The sequence below is a fragment of the Sphaeramia orbicularis genome, chromosome 6, assembly GCF_902148855.1.
Source record: "Sphaeramia orbicularis chromosome 6, fSphaOr1.1, whole genome shotgun sequence".
NCBI classification, from domain to species: domain Eukaryota; kingdom Metazoa; phylum Chordata; class Actinopteri; order Kurtiformes; family Apogonidae; genus Sphaeramia; species Sphaeramia orbicularis.
In genome coordinates, this window is record NC_043962.1 from 29,232,633 (window position 1) to 29,252,009 (window position 19,377).

General features: G+C 41.3%; 2 protein-coding genes across 3 annotated transcripts; one reads left to right on the plus strand and one right to left on the minus strand.

Moving 5' to 3' along the window:
- The first annotated feature begins 545 nt into the window (after positions 1–545).
- znf710a (zinc finger protein 710a) lies at positions 546–7,552 on the plus strand. Of its 2 annotated transcripts, none has more exons than XM_030136406.1 (5): positions 546–606; positions 2,641–4,167; positions 4,876–5,067; positions 5,156–5,330; positions 5,786–7,552. In XM_030136406.1, the coding sequence occupies exons 1-5, from the start codon at positions 562–564 to the stop codon at positions 5,953–5,955; spliced, it is 2,109 nt and encodes a 702-aa protein (XP_029992266.1). In that variant the 5' UTR covers positions 546–561; the 3' UTR covers positions 5,956–7,552. The 2 variants fall into 2 exon arrangements, with proteins under 2 accessions (XP_029992266.1, XP_029992268.1); XM_030136408.1 differs by having other exon boundaries at positions 2,641–4,137.
- Positions 7,553–7,593: 41 nt separating this feature from the next.
- idh2 (isocitrate dehydrogenase (NADP(+)) 2) lies at positions 7,594–19,137 on the minus strand. Its single transcript, XM_030136409.1, has 11 exons — positions 18,934–19,137; positions 14,253–14,344; positions 12,730–12,895; positions 11,637–11,797; positions 11,364–11,507; positions 10,669–10,805; positions 10,342–10,493; positions 10,108–10,220; positions 9,746–9,843; positions 8,808–8,900; positions 7,594–8,002 (listed from the first exon to the last, which is right to left on the minus strand). The coding sequence occupies exons 1-11, from the start codon at positions 19,049–19,051 to the stop codon at positions 7,918–7,920; spliced, it is 1,359 nt and encodes a 452-aa protein (XP_029992269.1). The 5' UTR covers positions 19,052–19,137; the 3' UTR covers positions 7,594–7,917.
- Between the last annotated feature and the right edge of the window lie 240 nt (positions 19,138–19,377).

Sequence of the window (19,377 nt, forward strand, 5' to 3'; positions counted from 1 at the left end):
TACGTGCCTGTGTGAGCCTGCATACATACATACATATATATATATAGATGTTTGTGCGTGTGAAATTTCTCATATATCGGCTTGAGCAAGGAGAGGAACTACTGATTAGATTTTATAATTGTTTGTGTGTAAGAGCTCACGCTCATAAAAAAAAGGAAATGCAAAATATATGTGTGATCAAGAAAAGATAGAGCTTGTGTTCTGTGTGCCTTAAAGAGAAATGTGTGTTGAAGGGTCATGCTGAATTGTATGTAGTGAGAAAGGAAGATAAGATGTGTATGTGTGTGTGTGTGTGTGTGTGTGTGTGTGTGTGTGTGTGTGTGTTTGTAAGAGAAAAGGGGAGAGAAAGAGAAGTGTGATGGGAAGGAGAGGGTGGGAGGAAGAGAAAGAAATGGGGTGATGCTGTGTGTGTGTGTGTGGTGGGGTGGAGGGGGGGGGGGCAGGCACAGTCAGTTCTGATAACAGCAACAGTAGGAGGAGGATGAGCCGTGGGACCGCCCCACTCTCCCACAGATATAAATAGGAGGTGGATTTTTTTACTCCACTCATTTCTCCTGAAGGATGAGATCCCTGAAACACCTCAAACATCACTCCAGGAACAATGTGGTGAGTTTGTAACTTAAACATGGAAAAAGATGTGTTGCTGTTAATGGTCAGAGGGGTGGTTAGACTTGTTTTGCCGTTTGTTAGTGAGGTACTTGCACTCTTGTTTGTGTCTGTGTGAGAGGAAGCAAGATTACTTTTTTTACATTCATATGAGAACCGCAGTGGGAACATCTTTTCAATAGATAAGAGTAGGCTTACTTATGTGTTTCTATCTCTGCTGTTTTCTGTTTTTTTTTTCTCTTGCTGCTCTAATTGTTTGTCCTTAGGTGTCTTTCAGTTGCAACTTTAAATGTGAAACTACGGACTCTTGCAATTACTACCCTACCTCTCTTTCTCCTTGTCATTTGTCTTTTTCTCTTTCATTTTGTCAGCCTTTCATTTTGCTGTGCTTTTTCTTCTCTCCAGCTCCCCTCCCTCCCTCCTTCCCCTCTTTCTCTCTCACTCACTCACTCTGTCTTTCTGTCTCTCTCCGGCTCCCCCCCGCACCCCCTCCCGCTCCTTTTCCTTTCTCTCTTCCCTCCTCTCACATGCTCACTCAATCTCTCGTTCCCCTTCCCTCCCCTCCCTCTCCTCCCCTCTTTCTTTATCTTTCAGCCCCTCCATCTCATTTCTCTCTCCGTCTCCCTCCCTCCACTCCTCCCCCGCCCACAGCTCTTTCTCCTTCTCTCCATACCTCCCTCCCTCTCTTTTCTCTTCTCTTGCACACACACACGCAGACACACACACACACACACACACACTTTAAAATACACACCCAGTCTTTTTCCTTTTCTTTCTCACAAACACACAGTCTGTCTCTGTCTGACTACTTTAAAAGCAGTAATTATAAATGACGTGGTTATCAGGGCATCCAGGTCTACTCCCCTCTCCCAACACACAGACACACACACACTTACAAACACACACATACACACACATACACCTTTATTCCTGTTCTATATCTCTTCTTCCTTTTTCCCTTTTCTCCATCCACTCTTTTCTTTTCTCTCAGTATTGTGTCAGGAGAGGAAGCAGCTCTTGCCGGTATGTATGGTGAAGACTAGTGTGCAGTCTCAAAAGAAACTAGGGGTCAGACCTCCTGTATATCCAAACAGACAGATCCATGCAGAGAAATAACCTGAAAACAGTGGCTTCACTTCTCCTTTACCACAGAGATTCACTTTGGCTGTACCACGATTTCTTCCCCATAGTTTCAGTGTTTCTGGTTTTACAGGCGGCAGGGTAAACATGTGCATGTGGGTCTAAAACACTTCCGAACCATACAATTATGTTAGGGAGTCTTATGCATCGGTCTGGAATACAGAATGAGCTCGAAGCTCAATCGAATGTCTGTTATGGATATGAGACTGCCTGCCGGCATATATCATCTTGTTAAGGAAGCCCAGTGTGGCAGGCGTTATGAAGTCAGCTACAGCAGGAGTCTCTGAGTGTAAAGCTGAGATGCTTTGCTCCTCATGAATGGGACAGATAGCTCCAGTGATGAGTTGACTTTGGTCAGCCAGGCTGCCCCGGGACCCCACAGGAAGTGCTGAGGACAGTCCACGGAAGTCAACTTCCTGGCTGGACCCGCATCCCTTGTTGTGTTCTTTATTATTCTAAAGCCTGTCAAGGAAGGAAGCGGGGTGCTAACACAGATCTGCCTTATCTCCTCAATCTAATGTTCTGTGGATTCAGTGCAAAGAAACAAGGCGTAGTCCGAATGCGGTTTTCACAGAGTACCCCTGAAAAACATTATCTTAATACTCCCCTGGAGTCCTAGGATAAAGGATTGTGTAGCTTCTTGTATCAGCCTGTAATACGGAATGTCAAAAATCTTTCTATCTGATATTTTTTCATTACACGAACACACTAAAACTTTCTGTTTGCATGAATAGGAAGGACACTAATATCATGTGGCGACAATGGGGAAATGAGGTTATTTGAGGAAACATTGTGTAAGGCAGATTTTGTAACAGCAGACAAAAAGCCAATGTATTATTGCTTTTAGTCTTTGTGTCTTTGCTGATGTTGTATGTTTTCTATATTTTCTGCCAGGAGGAGGAGAGTGGCCGCCTGGTGCCGAACTACCCTAAGATGACAGAAGGCCAAGTGGATGTGGGCACACAGACAGAGCCCGTGGTGGTTCTGTCTCTAGCTCAGGCAGCTGTTCTTGGTCTCATCTCACAGAATGAAATCTTTGGGGCCACCATTGCTCCTAATGGCTTTTACACAGGAGAACCCAGAGAGTGCCCTCATCCTCCACAGGAGGCAATGGAATATGAGTATGCTGACCAACTGATTGGAGCCAACGGGGACTACCTGGCTGAGCCTGCTGGTGAACCAGACCCCCAACCCCACTGCAGCGAGAGAAGACGGCCTGGACCCCGAGGGAGGACAAAGAAGCCCAAGAGTGAGACAGAATTAGAGGGTCATCCACACAAAGTACCAAGCCCACAGGCTCAGGTTAAAGGTGAAAGGCTAGAGTCTGACAGTCCTCCGTCCTGCATTCACATGAACAGCAGGCGTAGCCCTGGTAAATCAGAGGAGCCAGTCACCCAACAAGGCTCTCTGAAAGAGGAGCAGGCCTGTGGAAACTGTCTCTCATGTGTGAGAGATACAGCTAGGCCACAACAAGACGGACAGCCAGAACAGGAACAAGAAGACAGCAACGGCAGAGAAAGAGAGAGGAAGGAAGAAGAGTTGGTGGTTGAGGAAGAAGAAGAAGAGGAAGAGGCCCTAAATCTCAAGACTAGTGGAGACAATGGCAGTCCTCTGGAGAACCGCTATTATGAATCCAATGACGTGCCCTATGAGTCTGCTGATATGGCAATGCCAGGAGAATATGAAGAGAATGGCCAGGCCATGCTGTGGTCAGACCCAGAGGGCCTTGCCAGACGAATGCAGATTGACCGGCTGGACATCAATGTCCAGATTGATGAGTCATACTGTGTAGACGTGGGAGAGGGTTTGAAACGCTGGAAGTGCCGCATGTGTGAGAAGTCATACACTTCAAAATATAACCTTGTCACTCATATCCTGGGCCATAATGGAATTAAACCCCATGAATGTCTACACTGTGGAAAGCTCTTCAAGCAGCCGAGCCACCTGCAGACTCACCTGCTCACCCACCAGGGAACCCGACCTCACAAGTGCACCGTTTGTGAGAAGGCCTTCACGCAGACCAGCCACCTGAAGAGGCACATGCTGCAGCACACGGACGTCAAGCCCTACAGCTGTCGCTTTTGTGGCCGTGGCTTTGCTTACCCAAGTGAGCTGAGAACCCATGAGAACAAACACGAGAATGGCCAGTGCCATGTCTGCACCCAGTGTGGCATGGAGTTCCCAACCTACGCACACCTGAAGCGCCACCTGACCAGCCATCAGGGCCCGACCACATACCAGTGCACAGAGTGCCACAAGTCCTTTGCTTACCGCAGCCAGCTGCAGAACCACTTGATGAAGCACCAGAATGTCCGGCCCTACGTTTGTCCTGAGTGCGGCATGGAGTTTGTCCAGATCCACCATCTTCGGCAACACGCTCTCACTCACAAGGTACTGGCAGCGCACGCCATCGCACTCAAGGTACTGAAACCTGATGGTGTGCCTTTGTCTACCAGTTCTTGTGTTCAAAACCACAATCTAGAGAATAGTTTGCCTCCTGAAAAGACATGACTGCAAATAAAAAGCTTTTGTTTTAAGTGATATTTGAAAGCATAAATCATTATAATGATTTCAGATATTTTGAAAAGTACTTAAGCTAAACCCAATCAGTATATTCTGAGAGATCCCTTATAGAAAACTGAGAGGTATATTGAACACAGCCTTTTCTCTAAAACCAGTTGCTTTGTAAACATAGCCTTCAAAGGCCTTGAGTTTTTTTGTGTGGCTCAACCCCCCACTTGCATGTGTTTTGTGTTGTTGTCTGTCGTTTGCAAAGCTACTTCCCTTTGTGTCTGATGAATCATTCTAGTCTTATTCTCCATTTCTTTATATAGAACAGTCTATTTCATTCTATACGAAGAAAAATGTTTCTCTTGTTTGACATGTGCTGTAGTTAAATAAGTTTAAAAAGTTTATTCTTTCCATTGTTACACTTTTCCATCAATGTTTCAATACTTTGGAGGGTTAACGCAAACTACACAACTCAAATCAAAAGCCAGAATGCAAATGCTCATACACATGCACACAAACTCCATGTGTGTTTCTCCCTGTGACTCATTATTTATTTTCCTCCAAACCGTATATTTAGCCAAATTAATTAAAAGACCCAAACACTTTTTGTCTCCCTAGGGTATGAAAGAATTCAAGTGTGACGTCTGTTCCAGAGAGTTCACGCTGTCTGCCAACCTGAAGAGACACATGTTGATCCATGCCAGTGTGAGGCCCTTCCAATGCCACGTCTGCTTCAAGACCTTTGTCCAAAAGCAGACTCTTAAAACGCACATGATTGTCCACTTGCCGGTCAAACCGTTCAAATGCAAGGTGAGTAAAAAAGCGCACTTTCAATTCACTTCAAGAACGAGCCCACTGTCCAGAGAGTTGTGCTAACTATTGGGCTCTTTTCTCACAGGTCTGTGGAAAGTCGTTCAATAGAATGTACAACCTCCTCGGCCACATGCATCTTCACGCCGGCAGCAAGCCCTTCAAGTGCCCTTACTGCACCAGCAAGTTCAACCTGAAGGGCAACCTCAGCCGACACATGAAGGTCAAGCACGGCATCATGGACTCCACAATAGACGGACAAGGTAAACAGCTGGATTAGATGTCATTTATTACACTCTCTTCACATGAGATTCCTGGAAGGCACCGCGTTTGCTCATGGTTATGTGCGGCAAATTTCCAAGTGGGACGGCTGGGTGGGCTTCATGTCACATTATTGTCACTCAGTCATCCCTAATGCACTTTGACTCAGCATGTACCGTAATCTAGGGGCCAAGTGTTTTGATGTTTCTCTGTCACTCCCTCCCTATGTGTTTAGTAAATATAGCAGTGCCTGGATTAGACATGCCTGTCTCTATCAGTGGAGACTGATACTGAGGCGGGGAGGGAGGGGCGATCTACTGGCTGTCCTCACTGAGACCATGTGTCTTTAAGATGTTCTGTGTGTGTGTCTGTTTGTGTGTGTGTGTGTGTGTGTGTGTGTGTGTTCTTCAGGACTGAGTGGGATCACATTTTGTCTTTGTGCTTGTTTTACCCTCAGAACCCCCCCAAGAAACAGAGAGCCAGGAGGACTATGAAGAGGAGAGCTTTGAGTTCAGTGAGCGAGAAAATCGGGCTAACAACAACAACACACCAGACATTGCTAAACTATCTCAAATGGAGTATTACAGCACCTATGGGAAAGGAGCAGGGCGCTTCAGCACTGCCTGAATTATTTAAATGACCCCAAATTGAATTAGTGTGAACTAATGAAAACGGGATTGTTTCTTTGTTTTTGTTGTATAAGGCATTGTGCTTGGGTTGTTCTCAAAGGTTCTTAAAGGGCGAAACCCAGCAAACTGCACATTTACATGCACTGGAATGAATATTACCCTACACAATTGGAGAATGTATACTTTTTACTTAATCACCTATTTTTCATCTCTAAAACACTGCAAATCTACTGAATAAATATATTTTAGAAACATGGACTGTCTAAAAGAGGAAGATTTAGGTTGAAAAATATCTATAAACTGTATGCTGCCAGTTGCTTAAAAACAGGAATATCATCTGAGCCTGAGGTGAAAAGCACATTTAGTTCAAAGCATTAAAGCATATGTCAGATATATTCTACACTTAGTCATTAAGACAATCCCGGTCTCTTTCAGTCTGCTGGGGTCAACTAATGTGAAGAGTTTAAGAAGGAAACAAGTGTTAGTGCTCATTTGACTTGCCAAAGCTTATCAAGATTGATTGACTCACTGATTTATACTGTGATAAATGAAATCTGTGGTCTGAAAAACAACTTAAATTCATATGGATTTGCAATCTGTTTTGTTGTATAATACTGTACAGAATGTATCAGTCCTCTTGTATGTCGGCTGGTACTGTAACCGGTGCATTGCACTGAGGGCCACTGTGTTTACTTTTTAGGTTTCTGCATTAACAAACATCACCCTGTATTGATCACTAGTCTATGAATGTACTTGTTTCTGTGGAATGTTTTAAGACTAACAAAAAGAAAAACAAAACACCCTTTATAACAGTAGAACCCCTTTACCAAAGAATTGGATCATATCTTGCAGCTTACAGGCATCGTCAGTTTCTTTTGCCGTTTTGTGCAGGGACATTGAATTTCTTGGGGTCCAATTGCAGACCTCATGAAATTACTTTCAGGTTCCCCTCCCACCCATCTGTAGATCTCTTCAAAAGATTACCGCAAAGAATAGAACGACTGTGGTACAGCCTCTCTTTCAACAAAACATCACCAACTTCCCCCCATCCAGGCCTTCACAAGTCAGGACTGCAGCATTTTTCAAACGCAATGCAAACCCTGCATTTGTATTGCAGTTGTTTGTTTTTTTCTAATGGATGAATCTCAACAAGAATAGTCCCAAAAACTCGGACAGAAATATTAAGTGCCCCAGTGTGTCTGCGAGAGCATGCCATCCATCATGCTGTACACTGGTCTCAAGTGATGAACGACAACCTCCCAACATGTGACAGGGCCATGGACCTCGTGGAAAATGATTTGGGAAATTCTCAATATATTCAGTTTCCCAGTGCTTAGCTTTTCAAACTTGTAACCTGCAAACAAGGTATCCATTTGCGATGTTGATATAGTGCATTTAAAATAAAATGCTCATTTTTGTGAGTTCTTCAGCTTCTGTGTTCATGCCATCACTGTTTTAGTGATGAAACAAAAGGGGAGGAAGTTCATCTTAAGTGGCTTTCTGTATTAGTCATTAGTGTGGAGATAATGTGGATAGAAATGTATGTACATGTTGTGTACCAGACAATACTGTAAGATAATAAATTTATTTACCTTTAAAAAACGGCTGACTTTTATTTAATCCAGGAATACCGACAGTGGGTCAAACGAGGGATTTATTGGCAAGTATGTTTGACACAGGCTTCAGTCTTGCCCAAGGCATTACACAGTATTCAGTACAGTACTTCACATTACAAAAATAAAACCTTGCAAATAACAGGACAGGTAGTTAGGGAGGCGTCGGGTGAAGAACAGCTCTCAACCGTGTAATAACCTAATAGAACACTACATAAACCTATAGACAGTACATCTTTTCCTTCAGATGAAATGCAAGTGATTTATTGACCTTTTAAGTTAAAAATGAGGTACAAAAACATAAGTGACATTGCTGTCTCCAGGCTAACTCTATTCTTTCAAGTCCTTCACTTGCCGAGGGCTTTATCCAGATTTGTCTTGATGGCGTCAAGGAAGTCTGTAGTATTGACGTAGTGCTCGTTCAGCTTGACACTGAAAAGGTAGAAAAGACAGAGCAGATCAGAAAAATTCGATACTACAACGAAGACTATAAAACCTCGCTCAATGCAACCTGAAACATTTTTAATGCACATGTTTCGCATTCGTTACTGCGGGTGGTTTATTAAAAAGAACAGTATAATTCAAACAAATGAGCTAGGACTTGATACACTACGACAGTATCATTAAAAAATGGCTACCCTCCTATTTAAGTGCCTCTAGTTTCCAGAGTGTGGTGCCTTCAGTGACAAAAATAACTTCCAATCAGTGGCTGCTGTGAGATAAATGTCCCATAGTGCAGTCTTTAAAAGAAAAAGGCAAGACATGTTCAAGCTAACAGGTAAGCAAAATATGCACACAGCAATGTTTAACACTTAGAACAAAACAGTATGAGCCTCCAACAGGGTTACAGTCTATACGTGAGAAAATGTTTAGAAATCTTTCCTCTGCATCTACGTCCACCAAGTAGAGTATTGTGCAATGATTTTTTTGTCATTCAGATGTTCATTAGGTATCTGCAAAAATGTACCATTTCTAAACATTTAACAAAATAAAAGCTTAAAGCTTACAAGGACATTTATTTCCTTAACCATTGTAAAACTACCCAGTAATTTAAAAAAAAAACAAAACAAAAAACATAGAAAACCACTAACAAAGAAGTTATCTAGTGTTTATCTCCAGCATATCTTGTGTTACAAATGAGTCAAAGCTCCATCAACACAAGGTACACTGACTTTTTTGTTATAATAATAGATATGACAACTGGGGATCTAATAATTACAAATATCAAGTGTCTTACTTGGACAGGCCGTGGATGCAGCCAGCAAGGTCCTTGGTCATTGTGCCGCTCTCAACAGTCTCGACGCACACCCTCTCCAGAGTCTGGGAGAACCTGCAGATAAACAAAGACACATTAGCAAAGCCATGTCTCACACAAGGGCAGTGTGGCTCTCATTTGTCAGGAGAGTTCACTACAGGCAGATCCATTTGCAGGTAAAAGTTGCCACATGAAATAAAACTACACATTACATAGAGTACAAAAAAGAACTGAAATTGACTGGCAAAAAATATTTTAAATTTGGTTCAAGAGTCGATTAATTAACACATTATTTACATTGGCATATTATGCTTAAGTAATAAATGCAAAAAATAACATTCAACAATTGCACATTACAGTCCATTTTATTTCAAGCCAGACCATTTGGCAAAACAGACTGTTGTCAATTAGGGGGAAAAACGTGCACTATTTAGCCACTGAATCACAAAGTTGGTAAAATATATGTTAAGACTTAAATTTGTTGTTTGGTTCTTTCAGAAAAAAAAAGCCTGGGTAGTATAGGAAGTTGCCAACAACAAAATTGCTAAATTTCCATCACTATTGTCACTATGCTCCCATAATCTAGGATAGCATCATTTGGTCAAATGGTCAAACTGCTAATATTGGGGAAATATTACAATTAGAGTCCAATTGCTTGGTTATCAATGAAAATACACATATTACTTATTTTAAAATGTTATTTATTTCCCCAACTCAAATGACTAAATTGAACTGGTATAAAAGTATGTGTACAAAAACTAAAAATGCAAAAAAGCAACAAATGTTTGAATAGTAAAATAGCAACTTGGACCTTTAAATTGCAGATTCTTGTGATGAGATAATTGCACAGGCTGAAACTGTATTTATGAACACGTTTTGGTAAATAGTGCAGCCCTACTACACAATTACGCATCTCTTACTTGATAAGGTCGGGGTTGCCATCAAGTTTTCCACGATGCTCCAGGCCTCTGGTCCAGGCAAAAATGCTTGCAATAGGGTTAGTGCTGGTTGGCCTTCCCTGAAAGTAGAGTAGAAAATCTGTGATTGTAGTTTCAACATACAGTATTTCCATTACAGATGGTCATTCGAGGTACTCAATATTTTGGGCATTTTAGCAGAAATCTCAATCTCATGTTTCACCACATGATGGCAGTAGAGCTCCACAGATTACACAGTGAGAGCAAGACCATGATTTGGCTTCACACAGCTTCTGACACACTGCCTATTTGAAATGGGTTCAAATCTCGAGCAATGGTGCAGATAAGGACAGGAGGTTACTAACCTTCTGGTGCTCGCGATAGTGCCTGGTCACGGTGCCGTGGGCAGCCTCAGCCTCAATAGTCTTGCCATCAGGGCACACAAGAACTGACGTCATCAGTCCCAGAGAACCGAAACCTAAAAACAAGAACCAGGCAGTTCAGACCATCCTTAAAATAACATGCTTTTTAAAAAAGGCAGCCATTTTGTACAAACATTATAACACAATTTTCTTCAAAAATGGTTAACTCTGTCTTACCCTGTGCAAGAATATCAGACTGGACATCTCCGTCATAGTTCTTACAAGCCCACACAAAGGCTCCAGACGACTTCAGCACTTGGGCAACCATGTCGTCGATAAGTCTGTGCTCATACCAGATCTTGAGTTTGTCAAATTCTGGCTTGTAGTGCCTGTGCAAAACAAACACTTAATATATATATGTATATATATTCAATCAAAGTCTAACAAATATTGAATTACAGACAAAAATCTGTAAAAAAAAAAAAAACAAAACAAATGTTTCTTGTCAATTGATTTGGCAAATAAAATCTGAAAGGGCAATAAATCAGTGAAGATGACACTCACTTCTCAAAGATGTCCTGGAAGATGTCTTTAAATCTGCCGTCATAGGCTTTAAGAATGGTGTTCTTTGTGCTCATGTAAAGTGGCCAACCCTTGCCAATGGCGTACTGGAAGCAGCTGTGTGCAAAGCCTGTAATAGACTGATGAAGAAACGAAAAACAAATGGTCCGTGACTACTGTAGGTTTTATCAGCAAAGCAAGGTTAATAACCTTCCCCTTGACAAATTGAAAGTCATCTGGTATGACCTCTGATGTTGTTAAATCAAACAGAGCCGTGCTGATGAAGGCAAACAAAACAGTAGCAGAGCAGGTTGAAATAAGGTTATTTTACAGCAATGACAACTGTGTCAAAGGTAGAATTTACCAGCACCTTAAACTCATCTTTTCCAATGTTAAACAAAGATCAAGTTATCAAATTTATTTTACTTGATACCTCAAATATCAAACTTTGACAGTGGCAAAAAATGTAACAGATGTCATCAACTAGATAGATAGATAGATAGATAGATAGATAGATAGATAGATAGATAGATAGATAGATAGATAGATAGATAGATAGATAGATAGATAGATAGATAGATAGATAGATAGTGTTGCACATATTACATTTGTGACTCAAAATAGACATTTCTTTCTCAAATAAGGGAAAAATAAAATATAAGTAACTCCTTCTGTAGAAGTATATAGACTATACCCACCTCATCTGTATTGTACATGCCCATTCCACAACCACCAGCAGGAAAGTCATAGACTTCCCATTCCTTTCCTGCGCTACCATCAGCAGGTGAAAAGATGATCTTGAATTTGCCCGGCTGGTCCACAACAAAGTCTGTTGCTCTGTACTGAAGAAGAAGAAAAAAAAAAAACAGCACATGTCACCAGGGGAAAGAAACTTGAGATCCATCTTCAAATTACTGGGCTTGATGTGACTGACTTTAATTAAATTCCTTTACCACTTAGGCTACACTCACCTGATCACCGAAGGCATGTCTGCCAATGGTGATTGGCTGTGTCCAGCCTGGAACAAGCCTGGGAATGTTCTTGCAGATGATTGGCTCACGGAAGACAGTGCCACCAAGGATGTTCCTGATGGTTCCATTGGGACTCTTCCACATTTTCTTCAGGCCAAACTCTAAAAAAAGAAATACACAGAAAATTATAGTTCATGCTTTATCCGCATTCAGTCAGAGTTCCAGCACTTATTCTAACTACAACAAAATCTGTCAGTGGTATATATAAATAAAGGAAGTGGATGCACGTCTCTAAGTACTTCAGGGAGAGTTTTCAGGATTGGTAAAAAACAGTACTTCGAACTTTTAAGATTAATTTCATTAGTGTATGTCACAGTGCTATGTGTTCTTCAGGACTGAGTATATATATTGAGTCTTTGTATTTATATTCTGCTTTTAAATTGAAACTCAAAGTGCTAGAAACTAACTCAATAACTTACACTTGTTTTTCATAGTTTGACTTGTCCAGTAAATTTTTGTATGTTGTAACTGTGTGTTGTATTTCATGCTACCTCTTGGCCAGGACTCCCTTGAAAGAGGTTCTTAATCTCAATGGGATCTCTTTATCCTGGTTAAATAAAGGTGTTTTTTTTTTTTTTTAAATCTGCCCTCTTGAGCTCTGAAATTAAGTAAAGTAAGTAAATAAGTAAAGTAAATTTTATTTATAGAGCACTTTTCACAGACAGAGTCACAAAGTGCTTTATCAATTCAAATCAGAATCAAATTAAGTTTACAGAGACCCAACAGAATCTTTCAGGAGCAAACACTTGTGATTGGTGACAGTGGCGAATTACTGAAATTACTGTGTTATGTCACCATAGCTAAATACGGACAAAGGCTGAAGTAAAAACTGTCACTTCACTATTGACAAGAGTGTATGTGCTGAACCACTTCTTGGCTGAAAGCAGCAACTTCCTGATGTCATGCCTCGTTGCCTGGCAACTGCTTCCAGCAGTACCAATCTTCATCTCATCAAACTTGAATGCAGAGAGCAAATAAGAGTGGTTTCCAAAATGTTAGTCCTTTAAGAAGACATTGAAGGTCTGCCACTGACCTTCCACTCTGGCTTCGTCTGGAGTGATGGTGGCGCATTTAACCGCAACATTGTACTTCTTTGTAGCAAGGGCAGAGTCGATGGTGACCTGGTCGTCGGTCTGGTCACGGTATGGCAGACCCAGGTCATAATACTTGAGATCAACATCAACGTTGGTCAGGATGAGCTAAAAGATAGAACAAGAATAGAATTGGCATGTTTGCATTCTCCAACTACAGCACTACATTAACACTGGGGCTGCACAACATATCAAAAAAATATTGTTATCATGATAACAGAGTGTGCAATATTCATATTGCAAAGATGTGCAATAATTTATTTTCTTTTTTTTTTCCATTAACTTTCTGGTTTACACATCATGGGGTACCAGAGTGGTTTTCTCTACCACTCTAACATACTAGTTTTTCTGGCAAAAAAAAAAAGGAGTAATCCTACTGCTGCTGGTTGAATGCAAGAGTTACATATTAATGTTGAAAAGATGTGAATATTTTCAGAGCACAACTTTGGGCAGGGCCTGAACACTTATATTTAAAGATTTTTATTTTTATATGCAGTATTTACCAAACCAGGCAAGCAATGGAATAGTGTTTTGTTAAAGCTCTTACATGACGATACTCTGGCACTTTTGTTATTATGAAATACATCCATGTCATTTACACATTGTTATATATGAATAAAATGACAAAATATTTGACTGTTTGTGTCTGAAGGTCTATGGTAGCAGCATCACCAGGTTCTTGGACAGAATAGTGTAATTGGTTGTTATAGTACAGTATTTTGTCTTAAATTATAAATAATTGAGTCAGCATACAAACAACTGTCTCATTTTAACATTGTTAAGGTACTTTTTTCTTAGTAGATGAAATTGGTATTTCTTTAGGTGAACGAGAAATATTGCAATATTATCGTTATCGCAATGCTGTACACCCATATCGCAAGCTTTGCCAATATCATGCAGCCCTAATTAACACATCAAAGCTTTCTATGAGAGCAAATTGAATAACCTCCGATCCAGTCTGTGTGGGAAGGACTGTGACTGTCAAAAGAACTTTTTGTTTGTATCATTTGTGGAAAAAAACAAAAAAAAAAAAAAAACAAAACAGAAAACTGACACAACAAACCTACTTTTACACCTACATGCACTAATAGAATAATCAGAAAGTATCAACAGGTAAAAATGAAAGGTTCTCTATTAGAAAAGTACATTCAAAGTACAGTCAAAACAATCAGGGCTTTTAGCTCATTTCTCTCCACACTTCTGCCCTGATGTACTGCACCATCTGTTCACTCCCAAGGCAAACAGCCAGTGACTGAATGGAACATCACAAAGCCCCTCCCCCACATATCATATATATAATCTTCCAGCCATCCTCCACGTCGCTCTGCTCTTCCCTCTCCCTTGTATCCACATGTCAGTGTCTGATATAAAAATAGTCAGGTCAGACAGCATGTACAAACTCCTCTGAGACACACACCACTTGTGCAGTTACCCCTCAGCCCCTGGATGCCTTTGCCACTATCACCTTTTCTTTGATGAACTCCCAGATGATGCGGGTCATCTCATCTCCGTCCATCTCCACCACCGGCTGGGCAACTTTGATGCGCTTGTCGGCATCTGTCAACAGAACAGAACAGTTCAGGAAAACCAGCTTTTCAGTCAAAAACTTGTGACGACAGCAGCAGCAGCCATCATGAAGACAGGAAATGACATGGATTGGGGGGGCGGATCCTGTTTTGAGGTCATCTGCACAGGACAGACGCCAGCATTTTCCACGTTTCCTCTAAATACCAGATAACATCTGTGCATCAGATGCTACTCTTATAATTGTTGCAACCTTTTAATTTTAACTAACAAACAAGTAATTAACCAACCAACAAACAAACACGACCGCTTCAATCATCAGTTACTTTCAGCAAAATTTGTAATTTTTTTCTACTTATTTGCTTGCTTTTGTCCTTGTGTAACCTCTTTGCAAGAAGTAGATTAATGCTCAATGGCTCAACATCTTGGGTAATTTTAGCTTTTCACAGACTAAATTATTAACAACATAACAGAAGAACTCCATAGAACGTTGCTTATAAATAATTTGTTGAAACTCTATTGCTAACTCTCACTTAGCTCTAAACAAGATTGAAGAAACACCAACGACTACGAATTCGAGTCATGAATGAATTAAACAATTACACTCATACTACAGTGCCAATTATGTGGAAAGAAACTAGATAAGCTCAAATGTTTTCAGTTTAATTTCTCTTTGCTTTCTTGCAATTCTTTGGTTTCCAGTTGGATCTACATAGATTAGTAACTCTAATCATATCTAGTCTCACTCTGCTAAGTGTGTGAGAGTTCTGCCAGCAGGAGCATTTGAGTGAATTGACAAAGTACAGGGGGAGGTGCAGAGGATCAAGTGACTCTCAGACTTCCCAGCCAAGTTAATGCTCCCCTACTGCTAGCAAAGCCTTCCCAGAATTATGCAAGTGAACACAAGTAGTGCAGGGGAACTGTTTATACAGCTAAATGGTAGTTATGCACAAGACTTTTTACTTTAAGATAAAAAGCAAAAAGCCACGTGAAGACATCCAAGCTGTTAGGGAATATGAAGCCTTGGTCACACCTGTTGGACTAGCCTCTGGTGTTCCTGAACTTAGATACATGAGCCCTACCAGCTGTAGATACATACTGACTGTGATACTCTGAAAATAAACTCAGCAAAGGCAGTTATGACCTTTATGTTACGCAATACTATGATACAGAGAGAAAGAAACAACAAAAGTACTTCAACAGTACAATAGCACTGGCACCTGCAAACAAATAGCTATTTTAACATTTTCTGCAAAAGCCCATTTGATTATTGATTGGGCTTTAGTGCACAAGGGACGTTTCAAGCTGTAATCCTATCTCGCTGTGGCTGCTTGATACGGTCTTGATAAGGAAATTGTTATCTTGGCAGGGATCACATCAGGTGACAAAGGCAACACTCATCATGCTGTCGGTAGTTTTATTTTACATTTGACCCAACTGATGACTTGGAAGAGGAAATATAAACCACTAAACGTGACACTTCACTGTTGTTTTGAGCAGCTTTTTCATGCCAGAAAGTGCAGTGCAAAAAACCCAAAAACTAAATAAATAAAGGCGCACTGACATACAAATTTTACATCTCGCCAAATATGTGTAGAATTCGACTCTGCAGCACAGAAGTCAAATGAAAATGAGGATTGTTGTGATTCGCCAACAGGGGATGAACATCAAATTGGCTACTCTGTCACCTACTCTGAGCAGCTGTCAATCTAAAACCTGCTAAAACGGGCCTCTACTATCACAATGCAGGGGGAGGGGAGCAGAGTCGAGAGCTGAGCAGGTTATGTAACTATGGAGTGTATCAACAAACTGGACGCTGAAGGGCGAGCTCAAACAGTCATGCGGGCTTTCCTTCCCTGCCTCATCATTTGCGTATGCAAGTACCAGGGAGGAGCAGAAACACACAGCCAAGTAGTACTCTGTAGATCTAAATCAATGCTGACGAAATAATGATAGAATGACCAGTTAGTTGTATGGCTTCAGATAATGATTATATTTAAATTAAAAAAAAAAAAAAAAAAAACTGCTACAATTTTAGATTTAACTCAAGAGTTTTAAAGCCATAATAATATAACACCTTTGCTTTAGTAGTGGGATGAAAATACTCATTTCATACACTGGTTTGAATATGAATGTTCATTTTCCAGAGAGCATTTAATGAATACTATTTAATAATAACAACATATTTCTGTGTATTGCTTGGCGTTTCTACTCAAAAAACGTTATATAAATACAACACAAAAAACAAACCTCATGACAGACCAATTAATCATCATTAATGGGATGTTTTATATACTATCAGTATTAGCAGAACCTGACTGGCATACAGCCAGTCTTCTGACTTGCGCGACTGACTTTTACGTATGATATACATTAAAAATGGAAAACACAGCAACTAAAAATCACTTATTTTATGCCATCTTGACATCAAGTTTCAGATTCTTACTTCATGGAAAAAAATCTTTTCATTTGTGTATTCATTATTTTGGGCACTGATGTCAAGTTCAGCAAAAATCCAGTTTCTGACAAAGTACTTATTTTCCCTGTTAGTGCCGAAATTAGGTTTCAAGTAACTGTCATTCATTCGTCTGCATTTTCCTGCTACAAACTATCATTAAAAACCCACCGTTAGCCAACCCCTACTAAAACTAGGACACGGATATATCCAATTAATGAATATAGTAACAGGACCAAAACCCATCTAACCCAGCATTTAGTGCCAACTTTCAGTATTAAGTAGCTTTAAATACCACGAGTGACAACTTCTGTGGAGTTCAGCGTTAATCTCAAACTTTGAGAACTCTTGACTGTGTTTAACATTAACTCTGCAGTAAACATACAGGGCAAGCAGCTATAAACAGTCCATACATATGGGCCCATACTAATTGACTGGATAACCTCTGTCTGACTTTGGTCTCCTTGTACAGTCTGGTTAACTTTCAACAGACGGGCTTTAAATCTCATCTCCATAATCCTCCCACCAAGTAAAGACTTTCACCAAGTCAACAATATAATTAACAACATCCTGCAGAAGACAACCTGTTAAAACCGTATGTTGGCAGGAAGTTGTGGAAAATACTGTTGTACAGTTTATGCACCGACACCTTCGTTGCTCTAACCGAGAAACAGTTTGTTAGCAACTTTTACAAGACCTGTAAAAGGGCACGTTATTGCCCCATAGAAAAACGTACAGAAGCAAGAGAAAAACCTAAAGTCAAAGCTAAAAATCAGTGTAATGCCAATGCTGCCTGTGTGGATTTTGCTACAGTTTTAAAGTTGTTGGGAACTTCTTATCTTGGTTCTGCAGGAAGCCTAATCGTTCAATTATCTGTGACATTCCTGCTGCAAACTGAGGTAATAAACAACTAATTCCTGACAGGTAAATTTACTGTAAAACCTAAATGACACGTTGATTCAATCACACCTATGAGTCCTGAGGGTCAAAGTGCCCTTCATCTAACTTACTGCTTTGTAAACAGTGCAGTCAGTTTGCAAAGAGACGTGTATCTACAAACCCTGAGTCCTGGGTATTAAATTCCTGCTGTCTGAAATGTGGGATATCTGCAGAGCCCACGTGATGATTCAGGATCCCTGCTCCCAAATCACAGTCATAAAGCAACTAATTTTAGCAGGTCTCCTTGGCTGCAGTGGGCTGCGAAATCTGTCAGCGTCTGCAGCCAAAATGAAAGTAACAAGGGGGTTTTTAAGAGTCAAACACCAGGGTGAGAAGTGGTCAAATATGCAGCACTTAACGGTAGTCTGGATGTTACCCTGATGGAAAACATTATGTAGGACAGACAAGAGCACTAGCAACGACGGCAGCCATTGCTCCCCATAGCGGAGACTCGTATTCGATGGCTGACCTTGGGAAAAAAGTTTACTAAGTCAGTGTCACTCTAATGAGATGTCTAAAGGAGATATAAGCACCTGTTACGACCCAGACGAGTGATTATAGATGATTTATAACCAGCACTGCCTGTACAATACCCCAAACCACTACCGGTGTTTTTTTGGGTTTTTTTTTTTCTTTACCATTTTGCATGACGTCTAAAAACACTGACCGGTTTCTTCAGCTCAATTTTCTTTGACTTCATTTTAACTCAAAGGAGACAGTAAACCTGCATTATTCCGGTTTATTTTTGGTTATTCATTCATTAAAATCACTAGCATACAGTGGCATTTTTCTTAACAGTTCCTCAAACTTTGAATGGGGGAAGACAAAGACGGTTCCACAGACCCCGGTCGGTCGTTCGGTTCACAGCCGCGGCCCCTCGTCGGAAACATCCCCCAGATTATATAACCAACCTGCACTCGACTGGCAACGTTAAGACATTGAACAGAGGCTCCAAAGCTTTTAGAGCATCGTTGCATCTTAGGTCTGACAGCCATTAGCGGTAGGTAATGACAGCATCCCGGTTGGCTAGCAGCCGCAACTTGGCTAGCATAGCTGCGTTAGCATCGGCGCCAACGGTCCGCAAACGGTGCTTAATTTAGTCGCTCCGAGGCTATGCAGATATGTTACCAGAGGAACAATAAAAGCGCCATGTTACCACAAACAGACGACTGGCGACAGTTAATTTGTACTGATGCTGAGGGTGACCCCGCTTATCTCTGTCACTCACAGTTTCTTTGTTGTAAATTCTGGCAGTTCGCAGCCGGAGCCAGTACCGCCGGGTTCCTGGACAAAGCAACGCCGGCTGACCTCGAAAGAGAGCTGAGGACTTTCAGATATCCAGCCATGTCTCCCCGGCCCGATTCACTTTGCGGCTAACACTCGACGAAACTCAGAGCAAAGAGGGGCAGACCGCTCTGAGGCTCTCTGCAATATAGTCAGCGGCGGCAGCAGCAGCACCGCCCTTCCCCTCCCCGGCGGGATACGCTGTGCGCTACGTCAGAGTCACACACACAGGAGAGGAGGGACCGAGGCGGGCAGCGGTTGAACTGAGCACAGAGGAGCAACACCAGTCTGCAGGAGCAGAGGAGGAGCACCAGTCTGCAGAGAGACAGAGGAGCAGCACCAGTCTGCAGGAGCAGAGGAGGAGCACCAGTCTGCAGAGAGGCAGAGG

Excerpts from the sequence above, each read along its gene's own strand:
- znf710a (XM_030136406.1), top strand. The coding sequence starts at position 562 with ATGAGATCCCTGAAACACCTCAAACATCACTCCAGGAACAATGTG. Across the intron at positions 607-2,640 it reads ATCACTCCAGGAACAATGTG|GAGGAGGAGAGTGGCCGCCT; the intron begins GTGAGTTTGTAA and ends ATTTTCTGCCAG. Across the intron at positions 4,168-4,875 it reads CGCACGCCATCGCACTCAAG|GGTATGAAAGAATTCAAGTG; the intron begins GTACTGAAACCT and ends TTGTCTCCCTAG.
- idh2 (XM_030136409.1), bottom strand. The coding sequence starts at position 19,051 with ATGGCTGGATATCTGAAAGTCCTCAGCTCTCTTTCGAGGTCAGCCGGC. Across the intron at positions 10,494-10,668 it reads TTCCAGGACATCTTTGAGAA|GCACTACAAGCCAGAATTTG; the intron begins GTGAGTGTCATC and ends TGTTTTGCACAG. Across the intron at positions 8,901-9,745 it reads GGCAACCCCGACCTTATCAA|GTTCTCCCAGACTCTGGAGA; the intron begins GTAAGAGATGCG and ends GTTTATCTGCAG.